Here is a 27,943-nt window from a genome sequence, read left to right on the forward strand (position 1 = left end):
CATGTATCAAAACTGAAAATATAAAACCCATACTAGAGCCCTCATCAAATGCTCTAGTATGGTAAACATCACATGCCTCAAGCTTGGTTCAAACATAACTCATAAACATCCATACTCACTCAACATGCAAAAAGGACATAAAAGCTAGCTTGATCTCCATCAAGCAACAACAAAAACAACACAAGAGAAAACATTCATTATCAACCTAACTCAAACCCCTAAAACTTTAGATTTAACCATCTCATACATTAACAACCCTTAACCCCTTTTTAAAACTTATTTAAAACATAGGAAAAGCAAAAATCTAAACTTACCTCTTGGAGATTTAAAGGTAGCAGTAACCCAAACTTGGAGATGAGAGAAAATAGATCTCCGGAGGTCTCCAAGGTTTAAAACTTATATTCAAACTCAAATCTTCAAAAACAAAAGAAAACTCATGAATTTTCTGAAGAATTTGAAGGAAATTCAACAAGAGCATCAAAGGGAGGGCATGGACTGATCAGACCAAATTTAGACCATTTTATTATGTTCTTATTAATGTTAATTTACACTTTTTCTGCTTAATTTTGTGGTTTTGATTTTATTTTGCAGAAAATGGTGTAAAGAGATAATTTGGTGAAAATGCTCTTAAAACTGCCTAAAATAGGATAAAGGAGAACAAACATGTTTGCACAAGCCAAGTTGCAGCTGAAGAGGAGATAAATAAGGAAAGTACATTCAGTAGAGTAATTTGAAATTCAAATTTCAAATCTTCAAGAAGTCTTTCCCTTATTGAGGAAGCCAAATCTCAAGAAGATGTCCTTCCCTCCCAAGGATTCAAAATTCAAAATTCAAAGGACATTCAAAATTCAAAATTCAAAATTTAAAATTCAAAAGAAGGCTCCACTCCATCAAGAAAACCTAGGGCAACACTTTCATGCTATAAAACATAAGGAGCCGCACGCCCCACGCTTGGACTCTCTCCCATTCGGCCGCACCTCCTTCTTCAAGGCCAAGCCGCAGGCCACTCTTCTCCTTCTTCTCTTTCTTTTATTTTGTGTTTTGTTTCAGCCATGAGTGGCTGAAACCTCTTTTTCTAGCTGAAGATTAGGTGAAATTTTAGTTGTTTTATGGATTGGGAGATCTGAACATACATTATTTATCTTTTATTTTTCAATATTTATGCAATCCCATGCTTAATTCTACTGTTGCTTTGTGGTTTAGATCAATAGGACCAATTGATTCTTAATTGCAAGGTAATAATTTGTTAGTTTGGATAGTTTTAAGTCCGTAATTGCTTGAATTATTCAAACACAAGTAACTCTTGGTGTAAAAACTAAGGAAATTGCATGATCTAGCAATATCACCATGTGTTTGGGTAGCTAGAATTATGTCTCTCTATTTCTTAATGCAATTGACAGTTGTTAGATGCCAAAGGCCCAATGACGTTCCTTGGCAACTTGTTGATTAGTGATTAGTTCCCTAATTAATTTATGCTTAAGGAGGGATATGGTGGTGAGAAACGTCTTCCACCTCTATAACTAATTTATTGAATCAAATAAAGGAATTTTTATGTCAATGATCAATCTCAACAACTGAAGTGGATTCAATTATTCAACTAGAGTTTTTCTCATTATTGAATTTATTTACTTTAATTATTTGCTTTATTTTATTGCTTTCAGTATTAGTTTAACTCATCAATCTCAAAACCCCCCTTTTTATTTTACTTTCAGTTTATTTACTTAGTCTTGATAAGGAAAATAGGTAAGCATCAATTCACTGTGGATTCGATCCTTTTGCCACTATCTACAGTTGTAAAATTATTGATAACCAAAAAGGTTATTTTTGATCGGTTTCGACAACCGCACAGTAAAAAATTGGCACCGTTGCCGGAGAACTGATTTAACTAATTTATTTTTCTTTCATGACCAGGGCTAGACGCAAGGAAACTCTGCCTTACGATCCAGAAATTGAGCGTACAATCAAGCGACTTGGGAAGCAAGCAACCTAACTTTGGGAGCAAGCCACCACCGAATCTGCCCCCAAGGAACCTGCAATCGCAGAGACTGAATCAACATCTTCTGAACTTGACCAAACAGCCGCAAAGATGGCTGAAATCAATAGACAACCTGCTGCACATGCTGAACCTGCTGTCCATGATGAATTAATACCAGAAAATCCAGCAAGGAGGCCACCAATACCAAGAGAAAGAACACTGAGAGAGTTGGCAGCCCCTATAGGCAATCAAGCACCTCTCTGCATCACCTATCTGCAATTGATAGTCCCTTTTGAGCTCAAAACAGGTTTGATACATCTACTACCTAAATTTAGAGGCTTGGAGAATGAAAATCCACATAAGAATTTGAAAGAATTTCACATAGTATGTTCATCCATGAGGCCGCAAGGCATATCTGAAGAGCATATAAAACTGAGAGCATTCCATTCTCACTTGATGATTTTGCCAAAGATTGGTTATTTTACCTACCACCCGGTTCAATCACTTATTGGGATGGTATGGTTAGAGCTTTTCTGAATAAATATTTCCTAACTTCTAAAGCCATAGGCATAAGAAGAGAGATAAGTGGCATTAAGCAAAAAGAAACTGAAGATTTGTATGATTATTGGGAAAGATTTAAGAGATTGTGCACAAGTTGTCCTCAACATGACATTTCAGATAAATCACTCATAGAATTCTTCTATGGAGGTTTGCTACCCTCCGAAAAGAAATTCATTGATGTAGCATGTGGAGGTTCAATTGAAGATAGAACACCTCAAGCAATTAGAGAGTTAATTTCAACACTTGCAGCAGCATCTAGACAATATGGAGATGAAAATCAGCTGCAAAGAGGAGTCAATGAGGTAAGTACATCTGTTTTCACTTCTCAAATTTCTGAACTAACCTCTGCTGTGAAAAGACTTGTCATAGGTCAAGCTCAACAACTTCAGTAAATTAGACCATGTGGGATATGTGGACATGTAGGACACCCAACTAATCAATGTCCTACACTTCAAGAGGACGACCGGCAAGTAAATGCAATTGGAGGATTCAATGGCCAGCCAAGACATGATCCCTACTCTAACACCTACAATCCAGGTTGGAGGGACCATCTGAACTTCAGCTATGTAAGGGCTAACAACTATCAAAACTATCAAAGAAATCCAGCACCTCCAAGTTCCAATATACACCTTGAGGAGTTGATGAAGACATTGGCAAATTTTGTGCAAAGCCTCCAACATCAGATGGGTCAAATAGCCACCTCAGTGAGCAAGCTTGAATCCCAAGGTAAGTTACCTTCCCAAACCGAGGCTAATCCCAAGCAAAATATAAGTGCTATCATGTTAAAAAGTGGGAAAGAACTTCAAGATGTCAAGGCTGATGATGGAAGTTCACAAGTGCAAAGACAAGCTGCTGAAGAAAAACAGCCAAAAAACTGTTTGTCCAAACAAATTGGTCAAACAGAACCAGTACTCCAGTAGAATACAAATCAGCAAGTAAGCTTCAAGATTCCACCTCCCTTCCCAAAAAGGTTTGAAAAATTACAAAAAGAAAAAGAAGAAAAAGAGATCCTTGAAACATTCAGGAAAGTGGAGATCAACATACCCTTGCTAGATGTTGTAAAACAAATTCCCAGATATGCAAGATTTTTTAAAGAACTGTACACTAACAGAAGAAAGTTTGCTAAGAAAGAAAAGGTAAGTGTGGGAAAAGTTGTGACAGCTGTCATAAAGAGAGAACTCCCAGCCAAGTGCAAAGATAAAGGGATGTTTGCTGTTTCTTGCAAAATTGACAATGTGGGCATCAAAAAGGCCATGTGTGACTTAGGTGCATCAATTAATGTTATGCCTCTTTCTATTTATAATTCTTTGATTGAATGCAGGTGCATTGAAAGACACTAGAATAGTCATTCAATTGGCTGACAGTTCTGTAGTATATCCAAAAGGAGTTCTAGAAGATGTTCTGGTGCGAGTAGATCAACTTGTCTTTCCAGCAGATTTCTTTGTGATTGATATGGAGGAAGACAATAGCAACACTACTTCAGACATCCTACTTGGACGACCTTTCTTGAGCACATCCAGAACTAAGATAGATGTGCATGATGGCACATTGACCATGGAATTTGAAGGGGAAGTAATAAAATTTAATGTTTTATGATGCCATGAAATATCCCCATGACATATCCCCTGTTTATGGTTTAGATACCATTGATTGTTTGAGTCAAGAAGTTTTTGATATGAATCAAGATGATATGCTAAACAATGACTTTTGCAGGGAAGCTAGCAAAAAAGATGAAGGAAGCCAAAAGAAGCCAAAGCTGAAAGCAACAGTCTGCTGCATTCAGCAGATGGACTACGACCAAACACAGATGAACAGTGGACCACCCGTCCCACTTCAGCAAGCGAAACTTCGAAAGTGTTCTCAGAAACATCAGTAGTCACGACAAGTTCCCTAGCTTATGTTTGCCTTTGTAGTCTTGATTTCTCTGTAACACATGTTTCTATTTTAATGAAACGTTTATGTCTTTTGAGTGCAAATTGATGCTTAATATCTTTGTTTTTTAGTTGGGTTCTTTTATTGTAGGACATATTCGGCCTTGTCTTTTGTTTTAAATGAAATCTTAGTGTTTTGTTAGGTGGATAGTTTATTTATAACTTATCTTAGTGCTGATGGCGTAGATAACTATGCTCTAAAATTTGATGTGAATAAAAGAAATAATAAATAAATTATTAAAGATCGAAAATTATTGTAAGTCGTTACGATATTCTTCGCTTTTTTATTTCATAATGTCAATCCATGCCTCTTTTAAAGAGGATGTTATGAAATGAAAATTTGTTTTTATAAATATATTTTTATAAAATATATTTTTATTATAAAGACGAAGCAGCAAAATGTAACCAAAGTTACTCTAGATAGGCATCTCAAAATTACATTTAGTTAAGCATATTGGTCATGCTTTAAGAATTTCCTAAAGGAGAAGGAAAAGTGTACGTGGAAGACTGAATATGACTTTTAATTATTATTATTATTACCGTTGAAATAACTGATGGAAAATAGACGTGTAATGACGATGAAGGAGTTGCGATTACGTTTACGTTTCTTTTTCTGGAACAAACGTATATAAATTTCTTTTGTAGGTGACTACGATCAAAACTACTTCGATAATTAAAATGTTAAAAAATTTATGGTATTCACTACTTGCACAAAAGTATAATATTTTATAGTATAAAAATAATTTTGATTTTTTTATCAATACATAATATATTCTATTTTCGTAAAGTTAGAGTATAAAAATAAATCTAAAAAGAATTAATAAATTGACCTCAAAATAAAAGCAGTTAAATAAATTAAATTAAAATAAAAAAATACACAAAGAAAAAGAAATATCACAATAACAGCATATGACGGTTCAATTTCAATAATATCAATCTCATAGATGAAATATTGTAAAAGCCAGCACAAATTAAGCATTATAAAATAATGACATACAGGAGCAATAAAAAAAAAATCATACCAACATGTAATACTATAAAATATCATAAAAGAGAATGTAGCATAGCTCAGTCCATCTATAATACACAAAAGTGGTGATTGAGCGAAGTATTTCTATACGCACAAATCCCTCGCAAGAGAAAATAACATAATTTACACAAAAAAAAATGAAAAAAATAAAAGTAAAAGAAAACTCTAATTTAGTTACTCTTTCGATAAAGAAACAGTCAAACAAAAAACAAGTAAAAGGTCAAATGTCTTTCCTATATTCGAAAATATAAAAATAAAAAAAAATCACCAAAGAAAAAAATGTCAATATGGTAACAAAAAACATTACTTATTTTTTTATTGAACACTTCTCTTTTTCTTCGATTATTTTATTCTCGCTTTTTATTTTTCTCTTAGGGATGCACCCAGAACTCTTTAAGTATATTTTTTATTAAAACAATTTTGATTTATTTTATAATTTATTATTAATTTTATTTTAAAAGTAAAATAAGATTAATTTTTTATACATTTTCATGGAGATTAAACTACTTTCACGATTTGTAGAGGTCAGAGGGAAATTATTGAGAAATAATATATTTTAATATTTAAGCATTCACAAAGTATGACCTTTTCATGAATTATATTTTTTTTACCTGCCAATTATATGAGAAAATTTTCAGATGCATATAAATAAAAAAACAAACATTTTTTATATATTGGATAATTTATCATTTGACTAACATTTTTAAAATATTGTAAAATATACTTTTTTATTAGAATTAATTTCATATAGTTTAATTGTAAAAATTTTAAAAATAAAAAATTTAAATATATAATAATATATTTAAATTATTCAATATAAAACTCTATTTTTTTAAATAAAAATATATTAGTAAAATTCTATCAAAGAGGGATATCATTACAAACAGATAGACGATTATACCTAATAAATTTTTTAGCAAAAATATGAGAAACTAGAGTAGCATTATGACGAACCCATTTAACAGAAATATCAATTTTAAAGTCTAACAAAGATTTACGATTATTAAAAATCAAACCCCTGCATAAAATAATTTGGCAAAAATACTTTTCGAGTGCCTATTTAAATCCTACATAAAATAATTTGATAAAAATACTCCTCATTTTTTCTCATCTCTCGAGTATAAATCATTAAAATCTTCCGAACAAAGTCACGGATGAAAATTTCTATGAGATAAAAGTCGAATAAGATTCTAATACTGATATCGTCATTACGATTCCAAAAATTCATAATAATTAATAAATCTCTATTCAACATTACATTCCGAAACAATCGAATTAATAAAATTTAAAGAAAAGTAAATTATAGAAATAAACTCATGATTCTTTCATATTAACGAAAAATCTTCTCTCAATCATTGTCTATTGACTAAGAAGCGACCATCAAAATGTAAAAACTATGAAAAAATTACATACGAAAATTAAGAGTTTTCGTTTCCATCAAAAATAAAATGTCTGACTTGTAACTAAGAACTAAATCCTTTAATACAATAACTGTTTGATGATTGCCGCCATAAATCTGTCAAATAGGACACATACTTTAAAAATTGATTAGATTGCATGTGAGAAATATGCTCATAATATAAAAATTATAAGTGACGATTAGAATATATCTAAAAACTTTTAATAAAAATAACAATATATTTTTTTATCGATAATTGATGTAGATTATTTTTTATGAGATAGAAAAAAAAAATTAAATTTAACGAAAAGTAAAAGAGGAGAGCAAGATATAAAAAGAAACTTTTTTTATACGTTAAATATAATATATTAAAATAATTAATATTAAATATTCAATTTTTACCGTAGCATTTAAATTTTATATATAGGGTTATTTTTTTAAACACTTTTTTTTATCTGAACTTTTAATCACTTGACTTCTTAAAAAATCCACTTTCTCTTTTTATCCTCGGCGGCCAACCGGCTACTTTACACTTGACACGTGTTGAAGAATAGAAGCGGGACTGCCCAAGTGCCTGCTGAGATTTTTTCTTTTTTAAATTTATATTTTCCAGAAGAACGACAATTACAGCAGCCGTGAGTCATTTCTAGATTTGTCTTACTAAAAATCATACTGAAATTAAACTTTCGCAATAAAAGAAAAATAATTTTATATTTCTTTTGTGCTGTGTTTGTATAAAAAAAAAAGAGAAAGGAAAGTATTGAATAGAAAAATATTATTGAGAGGACATTTTCCCTCATTTTGGTTAAGGAGGGAAAATTCTTTGGTAAAATAAAAATATTACTTATTATCCACAAACAATAAAATGAAAATTTACATAATTATCTTTTTATTTTTATTTTTATTTATAGCATCGTATTTATTGTGAATAATTTATATAACAGGAAAATTAATAGTTTATTTAAAATTTATTGTTAAAAAATGTTGCTTTAACCTTCTTAATTTTTTGCAAGTGCAAATTTAAAATTTCATTTATTTGCACATTCAAATTTATTTTTTTATTAAAAAAACATGTTTTCCATGACCGAGAACAATTACCATATTCAATATGTAGAATCTTTATATTACTTCAAGGCAGGGGAAGGCTCTCCCTGGAGAAATTATTGGCTGCTTTGGTTATTCCATTTAATTATTGAGCTAAACATTAAATTAATAATATTATGAAAATAATTAGCTATAGGCTTTGTGATGTGAATGAAATATAATTTTAATTCATAAACATTCTATTTATTTTATGGAAAATGATGGGGTGGCAGCTGCAGAAATTTCCAATAAGAAAACATCCCTATTTGCCTCGCAGAATCAATTTTACGAAAGGAAATTGTAAAAAGATATTCATAAAGAAGCTCAAATTTGATACGGGCTTGCTTGCGGCAGCAGGACATCTACAAGATTGGCAGATGAAACAATCCATTTTCGAGGTTTCCATGAAAGTGTTAAATAATATGTGAAAATATTAAAAAATTATCACATAGTTTGAGTAATTTGAGTTGTTAAATCTATAAGCAATAAAAGGTTCAAAACTCCTTAACACGTTAATGATTATAAAGAGTGTCTGGATAATTTTTATTAATGAATTTAATGACATATTACTGCTTCATTAAAACTTGAATCATAAGATCTACTTGAAAATGGCGAAAATCACATGATCTCAAATGAACTAATCAATGAAGTGTTATTAATTGTTAATGGCTTCCGTCTTCGTTTAATCACACCACGGTGACTGTAACGCTGGTTACGATCCTTCTGGAACTTATATAATGGCATATCTGTAATTTGGTTTCACTCACAGGCTTATTTCTGTAGTTTCAGCAATTTCCAGCTACAGAGTGCACCGCCAAATTTCCAGTCATTTGTAAATAGGCCAATAGCAGCAACCGACTGAAACAAAAATCACGAAATGGGTAACCGGAGATTTGCGCAGGTCTCCACCAGCGACGACGAAGACGAAGCGCCACCTCCACCCCCGAAAACTCGCTCGTCAACGAAGTCAGAAGGGAATGAGAGGAAGAGGAAGAAGATAAAGCTTCCGGAAGAAGATGAAGAGGAGGTCGAAGAGAAAATGAGAGGAGGGAAAGCGAAGAAGAAAGCGAGGGGTGAGAAAGCAGTGGAACCGGACTCAGAGGAGGATGTCGAGGAGGAGGAAGAAGAGGCGCCGCAGGAGGATGCGAAGCCCATTGGTGAACCAGTTAAGTTTTCGGGAAAGGGAAGAGGACGGAGGAGTCAATACGAGGCTTTTGAGTTCGATGGAAATCGATATGATCTTGTAAGTTAGTTAATTAGTTTCATAGGTGCAGTTAGGGTTTTGTGCTTGGTTAAATTGATTTCTTCCACACTGTATTTGATTTGCTAGATTTTCGGGAGGAACTATGTATATATATTTTTTAACACGCTACTAGATTTGTTTATCGGTTCTGGTCTTTGAATTTTGATAAGTTCTTGGCGCCGTGGTTTCTTGCTGCCAAGGAAAAGCACTTGTGCTTGTGGTTTCTGGCTAATGGCTGTATAGTTTTCGCTGGTTGATGAATGCACTGCCTAGTTGGTGGAATTTACGTTTTTTTATTCCCGGGAATGATTCATTAATTCCAAAAAACACCAGAGCAGGTGGCCGGCCGGCACAAAGCCCCTGCAAAAGCTTCTGAAAAATAGTGAATTGATCACCTCAAAAAGGATACACTTCAGCATCCAAACAAATGATCTTGATTATTATGTTATAGTATCAGATAGTTGGAAGTCCCTGAGTAATGATTACTTAACATTGTCTGTCATTATATCAAATTTTTTGTTTCTTGAGTACGAAGCTAGATATGTTTGTTTTCCTTTATTTTTTCACATTATCATAATTTGTTGGTTTCGTTGTTTTATAGGAGGATCCTGTACTTTTAGTTCCCGAGGATAAAAAGCAAAAACCTTATGTGGCAATTATCAAGGTACCTGCATGGACTGCTTTAAAGTGTTCCACAGGATCTAATTAGTTTATTTTTTCTGTGATGTGTCCCTTAATGAAGATATTCAACTTATGACTAGGTTTTTAAGCCGGAAAGACACTCCTCCTTCTCCTTCATAGTTGGACCATTATAGTTTATGAAATTAATTTCACCATCTGTTGGCTTGTTTAAATATAGGATATTGCCCAGACCCATAATGGTAGCATGATGGTGACTGGTCAGTGGTTTTATCGCCCTGAAGAGGCAGAAAGAAAAGGTGGCGGAAGCTGGCAGTCACGCGATACTCGGGAACTGTTTTATAGTTTCCATCGTGATGAGGTTCCGGCAGAATCTGTAATGCACAAGTGCGTGGTGCATTTTGTTCCTATTCACAAGCAACTTCCAAATCGCAAACAGCATCCTGGTTTTATTGTCCAGAAAGTATACGACACTGTGGAGCGGAAGCTTTGGAAGTTAACTGATAAGGATTACGAAGATAACAAGCAGCATGAAATTGATGTTCTTGTTCAGAAAACTCTATCACGTTTGGGAGACCTTCCGGATATTGAAACTGAAGATAATGCTGCTGAACCTGAGGATATCTCAAAGGTTAAAAGAACCCTTAGGAAAAAGAATATCACTCCTCTCGATGTTTCAAGAGAGGAAGAAGCCAGGACTGATAATTTAAAAGCGGAAACACCAGGAAGTTGTACAGGCAATGGCTCAGAGTACTATACAATCTTAGAGAAGTTTAATGCACTAACTGGAGATACCCATCGTGACAAATGGTTGGAAAGGCTTCTTCTATGTATTCAATATATGTGCAGTTCTCCCGACAGCACACATGATGATGATAAAGTGAAAGGTGGTTCTGATGGCATGGACCATGAAAAAGAGCAGAATTCCCAGGGCACTGCAAATGGATCTAAAGTATGTATTCAGCTTTGTACATATTCTTGGCATATCCTATTGGAGTCTGATTTTGATATCATGATTGACAAGCATGGACAATTGAAAAGAAATTTGCCAAAATTTGAAAGTTAGTGTTTTTTTTTTCGAAATGTTATAATTTGTCAAATTTGAAGGGCCTAATTTAGTGTTTTTTTTATTAATTCTTTGTTGCACTCGACAGAGTAGCAAAACTTTTTGCTGGCCAGATGCTGCTGTTGCTGCAGTGAGTGCTCTTGAGAAGGCCTCACATGAAGCTCTTTCCTTCGATTTTCAGAAATATAACCAGAAGTTGCGTCAGCTGCAGTTCAACCTGAAGGTAAGTCTATCTACATGGATGATTTATTTAAGTCCAAACTAGTTATGTTTGCCTATGCAGAAGATTTCTTTTTTTCATTTACCCTGTCTAGAGGTAAAGGCTTTAGTAGATAGGATTGAGGTTTGGTGAAGCACTCAGGCAGGTGTGATTCACAACAGGAGGCCATGAATTAATATTTTAAATCTAGTTGAACATAAAAGAAAGATATATGAGTATTTAGATATTGATGGATGTTATATATATATATATATATCTGTTCATTTGAAGAAAAGTGTATGTTTAAATCTGTAAGAAAAATTGATCAAGCAAGAACAAAGAACTGGCCTAATACGTAAATTAGCCCCTTAACTATTTGTGAAAAGTCTATTGCACTCTTGATCTTTTACTTTGACCTATTATATCCTGAATTTTGAACTCAAGTTTAAAGTTTAAAGAGAGAGAGAGAGAGATGATGTGAGATGTTGATTTTTTCAGTTTAGTCGCTGAAAAAATGTTCCTCCTTTTGCAGCATAATGCACTGCTGGCTCGGCGTTTACTCAATGGAGAGTTGGAACCCACAAAAATACTAAATATGTCACCTAATGAATTGAAGGTATGATTTTTCCCAAATCTCTGGCATAGTTTACGGTTATTTATTTATTTTAATAAATTGAATTGTATTTCTGCGAATGCAATTTACAAATGGAAAAGTATAACTTCAGGAGGGATTGACAGCTGAGGAGACGGCAACAAAGGAACCTGAGGAATCGGCCCGCATGCAGGTCCTTAAGACTTGTTTGTTTCAACTGTCAGATTTTAGATAGTTTGCTAGTTGTAATTTAGATTTGTGCTTTGCTTATTGTCTGACCTGTTGCTCATGTAGCAGATGACAGATGCTTGTTGCTCAAGATGCAATGAGTTCAAAGTTGGGGTAAGGGACATCATCCAAGCAGGACATGGAGATCGCTATCAGGTTCATGCCTATTTTGTCACAACATTCTTTATATATTAGAATTGCTCTTTTGTTTCTTCTTCGTCTGTATTATAACATACACAAGCATCTGGAAACCCAACAGACTACCATAATTGGGCTGAAATGATGCAAACTGTGAATTTATTACGACATTCTGATTCTCTGGAAACATCACTTTAGTGCTGCTTGTCATTGCTTGCGGCCTGAGCTTTGGGGCAGTCAAGAGGCTTAAATTCTTGTGGTTTGTTAATTCGTGTGATTTATCATATTTCTGACTTAAGTTTTGTCATCCCTTTTTTTGGATTTCAGCTGGAGTGCACTGCCTGTGGTAATTCTTGGTATGCTTCCAGGGATGAAGCATCCATGCTGACAATAGATGGTCCAAGTTCTGCCAGAAGTGTAGGCACTGCACCCTGGGCAACGGCCAAATTTGAAGACGTGGAGAAGAAGCTGGTCAGTCCCCGTGAACCTGAGAAGGCAAATGAGGTCATCAAGAAGTCTAGTGAGCCATACATTCCTGTTATGGAAACCCAGAAATCATTTAGTAAACCTAAGAGTGAAGAGAACGCCGAAACTATAAAGAAGGCGGAATGATACACATACTGAAAGGAACTTCGCTTTTGTACAGTTAACTTGATTGCGTTGTTATACTCTAATGCGTAGTTAGGGTCAGTTCTTTGCAGTAGTTAGCCAAGTCAAAGTTGTTATACGCTATCCGTGAGTAGGACAGTGATAGTTTCTTACTGATACAAAGTAGCGAATGCTAGTAGTCATCTTTGTAGGTCGAAGGTGCCTGTTGAGTTTGCCCAGTTTATTTTATTTTTAGGGCAAAACATGAAAATATATCCGATGATTTAAGTAGGGCTATGTGGTTTAGGGTTTTAAAAAATAGATCCATTTACATTTCTCCTCGTACCATCTGTTTAATGTGTTTGCGCTTAAAGAAGCATTAATGGAATAAGATATTAATGGTCATACTAGCTTTTTTTTTAAAGAAGCATTGGAGAATTGTTGGGGATGATGTGTGCTATGTAGCTTTGAATTTTGTTGAAGAAGGAAGAATGCTTCAAAATACCAACCATACTCTGATAATTTTAATCCCTAAAGTGAGATCGGTTAGGGATTTGTGTTCAATTGGGCCATGTAATTTTATATATAAGATCATTTCTAAGATTTTAATGTCTAGGCATTAACAAATTATGGGTGATATTATTAGAGAGGAACGAAGTGCCTTTTTAACAATAAATTTTCTGGGTTATGGAGTGCATTACTATTATGTTTTATTCCATCAATGTCAATGGTCATAGAACAGAAGCATCTTTCCTTCTAGTGGTGTTTTGTAGGGAAATTTCATTTCACCCTATCTTTTCCTGCTATGCATAGAGGGTTTTATTCGACTTGTAAAAATATGCTTAAAGGTATTAAGGTTTCAAAGTATAGATCTAGTATATCTCATCTCCTTTTTGTGGATGATTCGGTCTTATATTCACATGCATATTCGAGACTATTAAAATTAGAACTGTTTAATGGATTATGCAATTGCAAGCGGCCATACAATTAATTATGGGAAATCTTCTATAATCTTCAATCCAAATACTCTGAGAGATATCAGAACTTGAATTACATGGATTCTGAACATAATTAACACTGAAGGTAAAGATATCTTCTTGGGTCTCCCATCGTCGGTAGGCAAATACAAAAAGCAAGTTTTTGCTCACCTCTTATTAAGTCCATTGCCGCTGCTATTCCTAGCTATGCCATGTTTTGTTTCAAATTTCTCTCCACCTTTTATAAAGAGATCAATACCCTCCTCTCTAATTTCTGGTGGGGTCAAAAAAGTGATAAAAAGAAAATTCATTGGATAGGTTGGAATAATCTTTGTGTACTCAAACGTTGTGGTGGGTTTGATTTTCGAGATCTTGAATGCTCCAATCGTTCTCTTCTTGCTAAGCAAGGGTGGAGGCTCATCTATAGGCCTAATGTTCATTGGATTGGTTGGAATAATCTTTGTGAACCCAAACGTTGTGGTGGGTTTTGTTTTCGAGGTCTTAAATGCTTCAATCGTTCTCTTCTTGCTCAGCAAGGGTGGAGGCTCATCTCCAGGCCTAATACTCTTTTCACCAGGGTTTTAAAAGGGAAGTATTATCCTTTTACTTCCTTTTTTCAAGCAAGATAAGGGAATTGCTCATCCTGAAAATGACAGAGTGCTTGAAGAGGGCTGTCGATGGTTAGTAGGCACCGGTGACTATTAATTGTAAGAATGAAAAGTGGATTCCTCCGTCATTTTCCAATTTGCTTTTGATTAAAGAAGATCATAACCCTCGGTGAATTGGGTCTCTCAACTTATCAATCCCTCCTCTCAGTCTTGGAATCTTCATACACTCTATCAGGATTTTTAGCCTGAGGAAGTTAACAGAATTAGAACTATTCCGTTATCTATTTTTTTCCGTGATGATCGGTTGGTTTGGCATTCGATAAATAAAGTGTGTTTATTGTCAAATCTGGATACTTTGTGGCTTGAAAATCGAATTTCCCTTTTTCCACTTGATTGCCCTTTTTGTGGGGAGATTGAATCTTTTCAGCATTTATTCTTCCACTGCCTAAGAGTCTTGTGCTTCGGTTCAGATGGCTTACGGTAATCCAATCTATGCTTGATTGCTTATGGTAAACCAATCTATGCTTGACTGCTGAAATGAAAACTTTATGCCTCTTTTTAATCAAGATAGTATGAAAGAGTTTGGTTTCTTGGTTGGGGTCCTGCTATGGTATATTTGGAAATCAAGGAATGGTTGCATTTTCAGAGATGAAGAGGACAATTTCCAACATGTGATTGATTGTGCCTTACATTTATTAGAGTATGAGCTAAATTAGTTTTCTGTAGCTGTGGAATCCATACCTTCTTTTTCAGTGCAAAGGTGGTTGCCTCCTTCTGGTATTCTTAAAATTAATTTTGATGATACTTTCTCTAGTCATCAACAGAAAGGGGCTGCTATTGTTCGGGACCACCATGGTTTGTCTATTTGCTTGTTAGTGCATATGTTGCCTGCTGTTTCTAGTGTCTTGGTTGCAGAAGCTTAGGCTTGCAGATATACAATTTTGCTAGTTAAGGATAGAGGTTTTTTTCGTGTCTAGTTGAAAGTGATGCTTTTGCCGTCGTTCAGGCTATTAACAATAGGAATCCTTCTTTTGATATTTGCACTTTAGTTGAAAATATATTTTTATTAGCTATTTTTTTTTAATGTTAAGGGATCTAGACATGAGACTGCCATAATTTAACCTCTAATTCCTTGCTTGTTATCTCTTTTACTTGTAATTCTTGAATACAAGTTAGTTATGTAGCAGGTTTTATGCAATTCACCAAACTGGCAACTCGCATTCCCCTATCCAATATGAAATTGCTGTTTCAATTCCTTACATTCCTTCCCTTGTTTCGATAATAACAAACAAGTCAAGAGAGTTGGAACCGTCACAGTATTGAAGGCAATAGTCGCAGCTGGCACTTCCAAGGACGGCCAGTTCCCCTACCGCTTTCCATTCTCCGCCGAACTACTTTAGACAAGCGCTTTCGCCGCGGTCACTTCTCTCAACCATTTTGACCACTTTCTCCACCAATTGCTGCCTGGGAAGGTGAATCACCCGGTGCCACCGTATGAGCCTTTGTGTGATAAGATCCACAGTTTCTGAAGCATTATTTTTAATCATTTTTATCACGCTCTTTTTTGCTAAAAAGATTTTTTCTTTGAAAAATACTGCTCGCCTTCACAAAGAATATCTTTTCATTTACGGATATTTTAAATTATAAATAATTTTTTTAAATAATAGTTTATTATCGTTAATATGCACTAAAAATAAAGTAATTTTACAATAATTTAATTATTTCAAAAAAATAATTTAATTATCTAAATTTAATAAAATAGTAAAATAGAACATATATTATAAATTGAATAAAAAAAATTATTGTAACGATTTAACTATTGTTTAAATTTTGTACAACAATAAAAAATATGGGTATTTTTTTAAAAAAAAAGGAAGTATTTTTTTAATATGTTTTTATTAATAAAAAGATTTAATTTAGCTTAATGGAGGAGTGAGGAAGGCTGAAATTGCAACAATTTCAGGGACTTATTTGAACTTGGGTGCTCAATACGACGTTGGTTCGTCAAAGTCCAGCGCGGGGGAGTGTGGTCGAGCCACGGACATAACCGCAGCCCTCAGGGGTGGTTTGGAAAGCTTGGATAGTTGAACGGTGCGTTGCTTTCTTGCTTCATCTTTATTATCTTCTTCGATTCAAAGTGAAAATTGAGCAAAATAAACTACGCAATCACGTTCATAAATCACGCCACTTAATCATGTAGAATCCGACTTTAGAATGTTGCTCGGCCTTTAGTTTTTGATCAGACAAGCAAACTTCACTCAGCTATTATGGTGCTGTGGTTGCAGTGTTCTTGGTGTATATTTATTATTTTTGCTAGTGTTCTTAGCAGTTGCGAACCCGCCACCACATAATCATCTAAGCTTTACCGAATTCGCTCTTCGATTAAACCTTTTCTCTCTCTCTCTCTCGCTCTCAGCGTAAATTTGGTCTCCATACTTCTGCTTACCAAAGTGTTTGTGCAAATGCCTATGTGAAATCTTTTGCGTTTTTTAATAATTTCTCTAGGCAATGCATAATCTTTCTGATGCATTATTCAAGGAAGTAAAAAATGTAGATTTTTCGTGCTGATGGTGTATGGTTATAGATGAAGTACTTGAAGCCGCTGGCTTTGTTCCATGGATTGCTGAAGACAAAAGCAAAAGAGCGGGGAAGGTTGCTCGGCCTGGATGTTGGAGACAAGTATGTTGGATTAGCCATCTCAGACACCCATAATAAAATCGCATCTCCTCTAAGGTATGATCTGATTTCTTGCTGATGTTATGTTTATGACTTCATGTGTTTATAAATTGGTTTGTTGTCAACGCTTTCAGTGTTCTGCTAAGGAAGAAAACAAACATTGATTTGATGGCCACTGATTTTCAGAGTCTGGTGAGTTTGCCATTTCTGTATCTTTCTTTTCCTTGTCTTCCTTCTTCCTTAAGATTTTGGAGGTGAAGAGCTGGCGGAACTAAAAGAATTTTTTAGAGTATCCTATGAACTAATGGATTTGTTGATTCTTCAAGTTGTCATCTCTGGCCTGGTTTTGTTGACTCTCCGTCTGTCTTTCACAACCGATAGATTGTGACGCCCATTCTGGCCCTTCAAAAACCTTTCTCACTATTGCTTTTGGCTGACCTTGTTTTTTTAACTTATTTCCCCCCCCTATTATGATGTCACCCTTCACCTATCTCCCTTCTTTTGAAGAGCCCTCGACATCGGAAAAATGATACATTTGGTTAAAACTTTGGTAATTTTCTGATTCCATGGTAATAGTTTCATTCTACGATTCATAGAATATCTCCTAGATGTGTTGGCTCACTTATGTGAAACTTTGATTTGGCTTTGTCCTTGTTGATGGCTATCCATTCACAAGATTTTATATTTGATAATCATGGAAGGTTTGCATAACGCTAAAGCATGCTTATATTTGAAACGTTACATAGAACATATGTGATGTATATATGTTAAGTTTGATCTATCTTTGGTCTTGAGCTTGAAATGCACCTAATTCTCTTGCCTATTTGCAGATATCTGAACTTTCACTGGTGGGATTTGTTGTTGGCTACCCTTTTGAAAGAGGCCGAGCTGCTCCTGATGTGTGTTTTGTCTCGTTCAATATCAATATTCATTCTCACATCCTTCTCTCATCTTATTTTTGTTCTTTTATTAGGCTTTTCAAGTGAAGCTTTTCATCGATGATCTTTCTCAAACAGGGAAACTTCGAAATTTCAAATACACATATTGGGATGAGTGCTTTACCACAAAGGTGAATTTTTATAGCTGATTGAAAAATTAAGGGAGTTCATTGTGCTCTTTTTGACATGTGCATACTGAGGCTTCTTCTTTGAGACCTGTCGCAACTGAACCCATGCTGTCTGGTCAAATGAAATTGGAAACATTTAGCTTCAGCAATTTATTGCATCTCAATTTGAAACTTCTTAAACCCTTTTCTTCCTGAGCAAAAGAAAGCATCCTGCATTCATGATACAATTTAGCATGGAAATTCATAGTTAATGTTGTTTCCAGAATGCTGAATTACTGGTCAAGCCGTTGGATTTGCATCCAACCCAAGCAAAAACCATTACTGACAAGTTTGCTGCTGTTGGGATACTTCAGGTATCTTTCTATAGTTTAACCATGCAAATCAAATTGGCCTAATATTTCTGAAGATATTTTTATGTGGTTGGCAGAGTGGTCATTGGGATTATCAAATTACTTAAAACATACTGGAATTTGGACTAATCCCTTTGCCTGGGGTTTCAAAAATCTGGAACCCATAATACTTGAGTTATTTAGCTAGAAGGAGAAAAATTTGTCGACATTTCCTTTTCAGACAACACATGTTTATTTTATTTTATTTTTTTGTGCAGAGTACACATGTTAATTTATAGGACTGTGGAATTGAAAATTTGTAATGGATTTTACTTAGATTAGGATATAGGTGAAATTTGGTGTTTTTCTTCTCAATATCAATCAGTTCTGAACTTAACAAGCTGATTCGTGGCAGGGATACCTGGATTATGTTAATAGGAAGCTGGAAGGAGGCACCAGAATAAGGAGTTTGAAATGATGCAACTGTTTTTCAGTCAGGTGGTAAAGAGGGAGGTATTACATTGTACCTAAATCAAATTTGCAAGGTCCCATTGCATGACCACCTTTGATGGTGTTGCTTGCTTCATTCTCCAATCAACAGTTACTCGGGTTTTTCCCTAGAACTGATATATCTTTGTGATTTTTTGCCTAGTGGTTCCTTCGACTGAAGGCCCTAAGGAAAAAACGGTCGTTTTTGGTTATCTTTTTATTTTAAAATTTATTTTAAATGTAGTTACCTTAAGAAGGAAGATGACATTTTTTTCTTAAATTGTTTAGATAATTGTTATTACTGATACAATATCTCATGTGCGGTTCCAGGTAAGATTACTAATCTGGCGGAGATTAGAAGGTGGTAGATTTGTGGATGCACGCATTAGTTTTAGTTAAGAAACTTAAACCAAAGTTGGCTTTAATTTATTTTTCCATTTCCTTTTCCTCTGAAGTTACCTCTTTTAATTTATGGCGACTTTAATTCTGAACCTTACTAACATGAATTTAATGCGTACCTCAATTAGGGCCCTTAATAAATAGAAAGGTCAGTGCCTGTTTCGCACAATGACTTGGCGGTCTAACTAAAGGAACTGGTAGATGCCAACCAACCGGTTTTCTAATTAAAGAAATAATATCCCTACAGCAAATTTTTTTTTTTTTGCCATGTTAGGAATTGTTGATTCTTAAATTTGAATTGTTGATGTTAAATTGATGCTGATTGCGGCGCAATCAAAAGAGAAGGTATTATTATTATTATTATTTTTTTATTATTTTGGGGGGGGGGGGGGGTTCAGTGAAGTATTAGTTAGCCGATCGTTACTGATGGATACATAGCAGGGAGAAATTTGTCTTCACCTTATATAAAAATGAATAGTCTCAGAATTATTCTGACGAAGAAACCTACTGGGCTTGTTGAATACTTTGATAATGAAGATCTGAAATCTGTTGAAACTAGGCAGGAATTGGAAGTTTTGTCACATCTTTAAAGAAGCCACTGCCTGTGCGGATTGGCTTGCGAGATGGGCAATAAAGCATCCTTCAGGACTTCATGTGTTAAAAGCAACCTCCGGATGAGATGAAGTAGACTATCTTGCCTTTTTTTTTAATTTATTTGTCAGAAGATAAGAGGGATTCATTAATCAAGAATTAGCCCAAAAAATACAAGAAGTCAGTACAGGGCCCAAGAGGCTTCTAAGGCCCAAGTAAGATTGAAATTACAACAGGCCCAAAGCTGACAGACTATTTTGCTTGTGTTAGTTAGGGCTTTGGTCTTTCTCATTTGTCGGAAAAAAAAAAAAAGAAAGAAAATGCAGAGATTAGAATTTGATAGCTGAGGGAAAGTTACAATTTTTAATTACTTGAGATGGAAAGGGCTAATTGACCAGGAAAAAAAAGAGAGAAAGATAAAAAGGGGTAGGATGGGGACATTGGTAGTAGCTTTAGCTTGATGGGCATTACCAAATCTAGGTGGGGGCGTTCTAGGAAGCTGAGGTAACTAAAGTATGGCTTGGTTCATATTCTTTCCTTTTTTTTTTTAATTTAAATTCTTATTTATTTATATTTTAAGTTTCTGATACGTGCAAGAGAACCGAGCCTGAGAGAGAGTCAGAGCATTTGAAAGAGATCGACAAATATGGAAAGAGCGTGAGCGAAAGAAAATTAGTTATATGACAAAAAAAAGTATTTAAATTATTTTATCATATTGTATTTGATAAAACCGACAATAATAAATTACAGGAAGTTTTTTATTATAAAAAAATTTATGTTAAAATTTTACTTCAAGGAACGCACAATTACAGCAACCTAAATTCAATTACCTGGTATTAAATTTACCCCTTTCTTTACCCCAGACAAGCGTCTACCAGTCCGTACGACATCACTTATCTTTTTAAATTTAACAATATTTTAATGTTATTTCTGGCCTTTCCTCGATAGAGCATTGCTCTTTCTCTCTCTCTCTCAAAATAGAAACAGTAAAAACTGAAGCATCAGATCGAACCCAAGTTGTTCAGAAAATAAATATAAAAAAAAGAATATCATAGAGAGGGGCTCACTGCCCTAAGACATGGTAAAATGATGTGATAAGGACATGTAGTGTTGGGAGTTAGTACATTGGTAGGCCACCACACTGTGACAGTGTGACTCACTCACACTCTTTAGTCAAAAATATTTGCTACACGTACACTTACACTCTCCTGACTACTAAACAATAAACAAAACAAAAGGAATGGTCTTTACTTGCCACCCTTTAATTCAAAAGCTCACATTTCCATATTTTCTCTCTCTGTCCTTGTCTTTTCTATGCTCGCTTTTCCTTTACCACCTCCTCCTCTTCCAATTTTCTTCTCAAACCCTAGATCTTTTGAGATCTAGGGTGTTCTTTTCCCCCTTTTCCTTGTTCTAGCATCGTGGTTTTATGTTGTTAAGCTTATATGTTTGTGTAGTTTAGTTATTCTGTTTTTTTATTTTCCTTCACATTTTTTTCCTCTCAAAAAAGCCTCCTTTTTTGGATGGTGAACGGGAAACTGCTTGTTGCTTAACATCATTTTCTCTCTGTATTTTACTGGGTTTTGGTTGAATTTTTTGTTGAGTTGTTTTGATCCTTGCTTCACAGACTAAACCCCTGTAAAACCCTTCTTCTGAAGTTCACCTATTGATATTTTGAAGATTTAGGGCCAAAGGCTCTTCGTTTCCTTATTTATTTTCAATTTGTTTAAGTTAATTGATATGAATGTCTTCTTGTTTCTGTAGCTTTTCCTTTGTTTAAAGAAAAACCCTTGCAAAACCTTCTCGTGAACTCTCATTTTGGCTTTATGCTTTGTTTAATTTCCATAACAGATGGTTCAGGTAGAACTTAGAGATAGAAGGGTCAATCTTTAGCTAGCCAAGCAAGAGCGAAAGGTAAAGAAGGTGAAGTTGTGCTGTTGTGATCTTTAGTAAATGCATGGATGGAAGAGAAGCCATGGCATTTGCTAGTGGGTCAGCACCATATTACATTCATAGAGGAGGTGGCGTTGGTGCGACCGGGTCTGGATCACAAACTGGTGCATTACATACCCAACCTGGGTTCAGACCCCTGTCAAGCCCGAATCTAGCAGTTCAATCCAATTTCAGGCCAGGTTCATCTGGCCCTGCATTTTCAGCAGAGCCTTCAAATGCCAATTTTGGTCATGGAATTGATGTCCCAGTGTCCTCTGGGGTGTCTATGAGTGAACCAATGAAGAAGAAGAGAGGGAGGCCCCGGAAATATGCTCCAGATGGGCAAGTTTCTCTTGGATTGTCTCCCATGCCGCTAAAGCCCAAACCCTCCTCAGGGCAGGATCCATTGAGCCCTAGACGACGCAAAGGGCGGCCACCTGGTTCTGGGAGGAAACAACAATTGGCTCTTCTTGGTGAGTATTCCATTTTGACTGGATAGGTTTGATTTTGCTAGCGAAGAACATTATAAACACTGCACATGGATTCGAATACATTGATCTTGTTCAATGAAAATATCCTAGGACCAACAATTGTACCACTAGTCTCTCAAATTAACATGAATTTGATGTTTTTACTGTCTAGATGTGTATTTAGTGATGGATCGATGAATTATTGTAAAAGTAGAACCGAAATTGCCAGACACTTGATTGAAATGTGATGTTGAATCTTTGGTTTACTCTGTGTGGAACACAAAGGGAGAACAAGAGGCTGAATTTTTTTAATGCCATTCTGCTTTGCCTTTTGTCTTGTAGCAGCTATAGTTATTTATAATTGTTGGCTTTAATTTGAACTTTGTTCCAGTTAAATGTACATGAGGTCTGTGCATTTTTTTTTTTTTTTAAATTTCTCAAGTTGTTAGCTGGTTTTGATAGGTGATTGGATGAATAATTCTGCTGGACTAGCGTTTTCTCCGCATGTGATCAGCGTTGGAGCGGGGGAAGTATGTTATATTCTGTACTATTTCTTGTTAATCGCACTTTGACTATGATGATGTTGTCCTTTTGAGATCAACGTCGTCTTCATTCATGTCCATTCAATATGACTATAGTGGCTATGATAGATACAGTGTAAAGGTAATAGGTTCACCTCTACATCACACATTTTAGGCCCCACTTTTCCTTCAATTTTGGAGGGAAAAAGTAATGATATGACATAGACATGTGCTTTTCCTGCCTTCACACCCACATTATACTCAATATTTTTCAGATGCGATTTTCCTGTTGCATTGATGCTGCATCTGAAATAGTCAAGTAAATAGATGTTTCAAATAGGAAAATGCATATCTAGAAGTTGATAGTTCGGGACATTCATTCAAGCAAACACTTGGACATGCTTTCACATATGCACTTATATCATTTACCAAAAGCATGTTGATTTTTAAATTTTCCTATGTTCTTTGTAGGATGTTGTTGCAAAACTACTGTCATTTGCCCAACAGAGGGCAAGGGCAGTCTGCATCTTGTCTGGAACTGGTACAGTTTCTTCAGTAACCTTACGTCAGCCAGCATCTACGGAGCCAACTGTCACATTTGAGGTTAAAGAAATCTAATAGCTTTTGTATACTCTTAATGAAACATTTGCACTTCAACCAGTAATGCTTCCTTTTTTTATTCTGAAATTGAGATCATAATTTTTAATCTTTCTTTAACCTAGATATATTTTGTTGGGGAACTTTAATTTTCAAATTTTTTATATTAATTTTTTTATGTATTTGATTTCATATTCCATTCACACTACTGAAATTTGAGCATTTTTACTTATCTAGCCTGGTAATATTGTTTAGTAGTTCTTTAGTTTTTAAAATACTGCTGGTAATTGAGTTATGTCTAATCATTGTATAACACCTGAATCATAGCATTGTTTCTCAATTAGCAAAATGAATGAAATCAATTAAAATGGTTCCTTATCAGAAAAAATTTTAAAATTAATTTATGGAAGGCTTCTGATGATCGCTGAAAAAAAAGGATGGAATATAATAAATTTTGGTGCTATTCAATACTGAAAAGAATGTGAAATGCGACTGAAACTTGTATTACAATTGGTTGGATGTATTGGCTCAGGGTTCTGGACAACGATTCTAATGTCAATTTGCAGAAAACAAATGAAGATATCAATGTTGATCCAAAACACTTTTATGTTTTAGTGTGTATGCTGTATATAGGCACTCTTCACATGTGGATGCTTATGATAATGTTGAAGATAAACATGCATAATTATTTTGGCTGTTTGCGGCCAGTTATCCTCAATGTTGTGGAGAATTTATTTGTGTTTACCAAATATTGAGTGATATGGAATAGGATTTTGCATCACCAGCAACAGTAAAATGATGTCACAATGCACGACTTTGGATTGATTTATAGTTTTTCCCTTCTTCAGCAAAATTGAAGGTGAGGTTCAAAATTGAATTTGGGTTCTTAGAGCATGATAAAGAACATGGGTTTATGCTTTGGCGAATATTTTGAATGAACTTATTCATGGCAAATTGAGGATTGGCATTTTCCAGTGCACATGATTCGGCAGAAGTGAACCTTTTGTTGTTTTAGTGTTTGAAGTTCATGATTAATTATTGGGCATAGTGTTACTCATGGTAATTGAACTTATGGTTTGACTTGAACACCTTCAAGCCAAGTCAGCCTTAAGAATCACCCGATACCCTGTGAACAAGATTACTCTGATTAGTCAAGGTTATATAAGCGAATAGCAAAGCCAACTGGCAGCCTTCCATTAAAAGCCTCACAGTATGCACAAAAGAAAAGAATTGAACACGAGAATTCATGAACAGACTACTTATTTTATTTCAGGGGCAAAATAGTAATTATACATTATCATCGACGCAATTGTTACAATAATTCTCACCTCCCTTGTAGACAGGGAGGACGGTCTACAAGGAGTGAAGGCACACTTGGGATCTCCGTAGGCCTACGGTAGCTAACTGGGTCCAATCCTAGCTGATGGCCAACTAGTCACTCCCCCCTAAAGAGCTTTACGAACAACTTGGCTTGTGGTAGGAGGAGACATCAACATGTCTCATATGACACCCCCTAAAATAAATACATGGAAAGGAATTACAACAAATTGTCTCGGCCCTTATCTTCCTAATAATTTCTACTAATTTATCCCATTATTGTTTCCTAGGAACTCCAATGTTAGAAAATTACAGCTTTGGTCCCTGAAAATTCTATGACCCTGACACGTACTTTCAAACCTCAAAATTTACTTCTCTTTGTTGGTTTTCTTGTTATTATGGTCGATTTATCTCCCTCATGCTCCTATGTTTGTATAGCCTTTGGCAACTGTTGTAGGGGTGTGGCATGGTTGGGTCCTCTCTATTGTAAAGATATTGTTGGCCTTTTTTTTTCCTTCTCCTTTTTCTTCAGTATGCTTGGACAACTGATTAGGCTACTGTTTTGGAGACCTAAAAAGACATTGTGGGGTTACCTGTCTTGGGCGGTGGTTTTTCTTCCAATGGAGTGGCAGTGCTGATAATGATGATTTGGATTTAGATCGGATCAATCTGCATATAGGTTCTGGGAAATTTAGTGAGCCTTTCAATGACCATATGAAATTAACCCAACTTTGTGCTGAAAAATAGTGATTGAAGCTGGCATTGTGTCAATCTTGATGATGGTGGTTTTCTAAGTCTTTTGTGACTTCTTGTTGTGGAAAAATTAATATTTGATGAAGTGTTTGGGTGAGTTTCAAGAATTGCATAGTGATTGAGTGGGTGGAGAGCTATGGTGGGTTGGAGAGGGAAATGATGAATTGAAGTGATCATCTGTTGTTTGAAGAGACAGCAAGTTGGATGATGTTTATGTGACTCAAGGTGGATGATCTAAAACAACTCGGCAATGAACCTCGCCATGGAATTAGTGGGATTAGTTTCCGTTCGGTATCTGCTAATGTGTTATTTGATATGGGAATTAGTTCCTTTTGCACTAGTGATTTGATTGACTGTGATGCCATTTATTGCCATTTCCCCCTTAATTTCCCTAAACAATTTTACACAGTAGGGTGGTATATTCAGGATTGCATCTCTTCTGCGGTCTAATCCAATTTCTTTTATGAAGAAGAAAATAAAATATGGACTACTATGCCAAAAAAGTTGCATATAATCGAATGCCAAACTTGGTTATTCTATGTGCTTTAACATATTAACCTGTTAACCTGTATAACTGCTTCAAAACCTTGATTTTTAGGATGATTATTCACCCATCATTTTTAGCCTAGATGTTATTATTTTGATAACATTCTCTTGAGCAGTTAAGAGGTATATTTTTTGGTGTGTGTTTCACTTTTGTAGGGCCATTTCGAGATACTATGCTTGTCTGGTTCTTACTTGATTGCTGAAGATGGTAGCCCTCGCGATCGAACTGGTGGTATTAGTGCTTCTCTTTCTAGTCCTGATGGTCATGTTATTGGTGGTGGGATTGGAATTCTTATCGCAGCAGGGCCAATTCAGGTACCGTTCTGATTGCTTTTTTTTTTTTTTAACTACTATCTACAGTAATATTTGCATACCATTTAAAGTATTATTAAATATCCATGAACTTGAGCTTCTTAACCTGTGTTATGTATTACCATTTATGCAAAGAGAAAAGTTTAGAGAAATACCCTATAATCTAGCATATAATTCATTGTTAATTAATATGGTTTGGACTGATGTTGTTAAACTTGTATTTCGGTTCTTTATGTTTGAGATTGAGGCTTAGTTATTATTGCTTTGTTCAGTTTCTTCATAGCATAAAAGTACAACTAATTGCATTTTGTGAAACATGGGTGGCATATAACGGTAGTTGTGACGATATCTATTTATTAGTTGTTTGGTCATGGGTGATTTGGATGGGCTAGTGTATTATAGAATGATGTATAATCTTCCTTGCTGCAGGTGGTGGCTTGTAGTTTTGTGCAAGGAGGTTCAAAGAGCAAAGATAGACATGTTGGGCGCCCCAAACTGAATAAGGACTCTGCATCCCAGCCGGATGATAAATCAGCTACCCCAAAATCTGCTATCCCTATGAATCTACAGCAAAATTTCACTCCCTCACCGATGCATGGTTGGCCAGTTTCACGGTCGGTTGACCTGAGAAATCCACACACTGATATTGACTTGACGCAAGGATGACTGCTGCAACAGACACATGGCAAAATTTTTTGTACATATCTGTTGTATATGTACTGAATCTGGTGATAAGTTTGAGCATTCGGGTTCCATCTCCTCTAAAGGGCCATGTCCAATGTGTTTGTGCTAACGTAGTTTGTAACAGAAGGCATCATTTTAAGACTGCATATTCACCATGGAAACTTGTTGCGAATTTTTCAGGTAGTCCTAAGTATTTGGCAGGAAAGAGTTTGGATTTGTTCAATTAGCAAGAAAGTTCCTTTATCTACGTCATTGTGCCCTTTTAAGGTCAAAGAGCCTGGTAAATAACACCAACTAACCATGTTTTCTTCATTTCTGGGGGAACCAGGTTGAGATCTTGTGCCACTTTCTGAAAGATCCGATGGGGTTCCATTAATTTCCCCTGTGAATCTCCCTAGGAGTCATCTTATTTTTACCTCATCATTTACATTATTAAACAAATTTGTAAGGTGGGACCTAATCGCCCATATCATTGAACTGCTGAGCCGAGGCAGGTTAAGCTATGCAGCCGAAGCAGCTGGGGTCCAGCTTGACGCTTTTGTTTGTTTGAAAATTCGTTTCTCAGGATCTCCCGTGGGACCTCTCTCTAATGAATCTCTGTCGGAAGCATACATTGTACGTCAAGAACAAAAAATCAGAATCCTCAAATACAAGAACAAGAAACATCTCAAACATCTCAACAGTCCTGGGAACGAAAGGAGTGTCAAAGGGGTTCTACAATGGGATATGACAGTGATCATATTTACAAGCCACCATGCCCAAAATAACATCGTTGATGCCTTGAAAGCTTATTAAAGAAAACGAAGATCGATGGGGATGAAGTGATTCTTGACTTTTGTTATTTCTTGTGCTTCGTACAGGAATGTATGGTACTGCCTCAATAAGGTGCATTCAAGATGCATTATGAATTTTTTACGCTTGGAGCTGGATGAAGGAATAGCGTCGTTCGTTACTAAAGAAATCCATTAAAGTTGATAACTGCAATGAAAATGGTCACGTAATCT

General features: G+C 35.3%; 3 protein-coding genes across 7 annotated transcripts; all 3 read left to right on the forward strand.

The window, feature by feature from the left end:
* The first annotated feature begins 8,745 nt into the window (after positions 1–8,745).
* LOC110604214 lies at positions 8,746–13,015 on the forward strand. 2 transcript variants are annotated; one of them, XM_021742356.2, is made up of 8 exons: positions 8,748–9,222; positions 9,824–9,886; positions 10,082–10,813; positions 11,016–11,150; positions 11,659–11,742; positions 11,852–11,911; positions 12,016–12,102; positions 12,412–13,015. In XM_021742356.2, the coding sequence occupies exons 1-8, from the start codon at positions 8,857–8,859 to the stop codon at positions 12,694–12,696; spliced, it is 1,812 nt and encodes a 603-aa protein (XP_021598048.2). In that variant the 5' UTR covers positions 8,748–8,856; the 3' UTR covers positions 12,697–13,015. The 2 variants fall into 2 exon arrangements, with proteins under 2 accessions (XP_043810047.1, XP_021598048.2); XM_043954112.1 differs by lacking the exon at positions 9,824–9,886 and having other exon boundaries at positions 8,746–9,222.
* Positions 13,016–16,201: 3,186 nt separating this feature from the next.
* Positions 16,202–19,386, forward strand: LOC110610065 (putative pre-16S rRNA nuclease). 4 transcript variants are annotated; one of them, XM_043954116.1, is made up of 8 exons: positions 16,221–16,348; positions 16,842–16,990; positions 17,068–17,125; positions 17,764–17,832; positions 17,950–18,002; positions 18,263–18,352; positions 18,744–18,841; positions 19,148–19,386. In XM_043954116.1, the coding sequence occupies exons 2-7, from the start codon at positions 16,842–16,844 to the stop codon at positions 18,790–18,792; spliced, it is 468 nt and encodes a 155-aa protein (XP_043810051.1). In that variant the 5' UTR covers positions 16,221–16,348; the 3' UTR covers positions 18,793–18,841; positions 19,148–19,386. The 4 variants fall into 4 exon arrangements, with proteins under 4 accessions (XP_043810048.1, XP_043810051.1, XP_043810049.1 ...); XM_043954114.1 differs by having other exon boundaries at positions 17,907–18,002; positions 19,148–19,375; XM_043954113.1 differs by lacking the exon at positions 19,148–19,386 and having other exon boundaries at positions 16,202–16,348; positions 17,907–18,002; positions 18,744–19,127.
* Positions 19,387–21,056: 1,670 nt separating this feature from the next.
* Positions 21,057–27,186, forward strand: LOC110609052 (AT-hook motif nuclear-localized protein 5). Its single transcript, XM_021748367.2, has 5 exons — positions 21,057–22,212; positions 22,672–22,739; positions 23,202–23,333; positions 26,100–26,258; positions 26,685–27,186. Exons 1-5 carry the CDS (start codon positions 21,765–21,767, stop codon positions 26,919–26,921), a joined length of 1,044 nt encoding a protein of 347 aa, XP_021604059.1. The 5' UTR covers positions 21,057–21,764; the 3' UTR covers positions 26,922–27,186.
* Positions 27,187–27,943: the final 757 nt, after the last annotated feature.

Source organism: Manihot esculenta, chromosome 2, assembly GCF_001659605.2.
Source record: "Manihot esculenta cultivar AM560-2 chromosome 2, M.esculenta_v8, whole genome shotgun sequence".
Taxonomy (NCBI): Eukaryota; Viridiplantae; Streptophyta; class Magnoliopsida; order Malpighiales; family Euphorbiaceae; genus Manihot; species Manihot esculenta.

What these genes read in the sequence shown, in the direction of transcription:
- LOC110609052 (XM_021748367.2), top strand. Translation starts at nt 21,765, where the DNA reads ATGGATGGAAGAGAAGCCATGGCATTTGCTAGTGGGTCAGCACCATAT. An exon ending in TCAGCGTTGGAGCGGGGGAA is followed by an intron (nt 22,740 to 23,201) that starts GTATGTTATATT and finishes TGTTCTTTGTAG; the next exon opens with GATGTTGTTGCAAAACTACT. An exon ending in TCGCAGCAGGGCCAATTCAG is followed by an intron (nt 26,259 to 26,684) that starts GTACCGTTCTGA and finishes TCCTTGCTGCAG; the next exon opens with GTGGTGGCTTGTAGTTTTGT.
- LOC110610065 (XM_043954113.1), top strand. Translation starts at nt 16,842, where the DNA reads ATGAAGTACTTGAAGCCGCTGGCTTTGTTCCATGGATTGCTGAAGACA. An exon ending in GAGGCCGAGCTGCTCCTGAT is followed by an intron (nt 17,833 to 17,906) that starts GTGTGTTTTGTC and finishes TTCTTTTATTAG; the next exon opens with GCTTTTCAAGTGAAGCTTTT. An exon ending in CTGCTGTTGGGATACTTCAG is followed by an intron (nt 18,353 to 18,743) that starts GTATCTTTCTAT and finishes GATTCGTGGCAG; the next exon opens with GGATACCTGGATTATGTTAA.
- LOC110604214 (XM_021742356.2), top strand. Translation starts at nt 8,857, where the DNA reads ATGGGTAACCGGAGATTTGCGCAGGTCTCCACCAGCGACGACGAAGAC. An exon ending in CTTATGTGGCAATTATCAAG is followed by an intron (nt 9,887 to 10,081) that starts GTACCTGCATGG and finishes GTTTAAATATAG; the next exon opens with GATATTGCCCAGACCCATAA. An exon ending in TGTCACCTAATGAATTGAAG is followed by an intron (nt 11,743 to 11,851) that starts GTATGATTTTTC and finishes GTATAACTTCAG; the next exon opens with GAGGGATTGACAGCTGAGGA.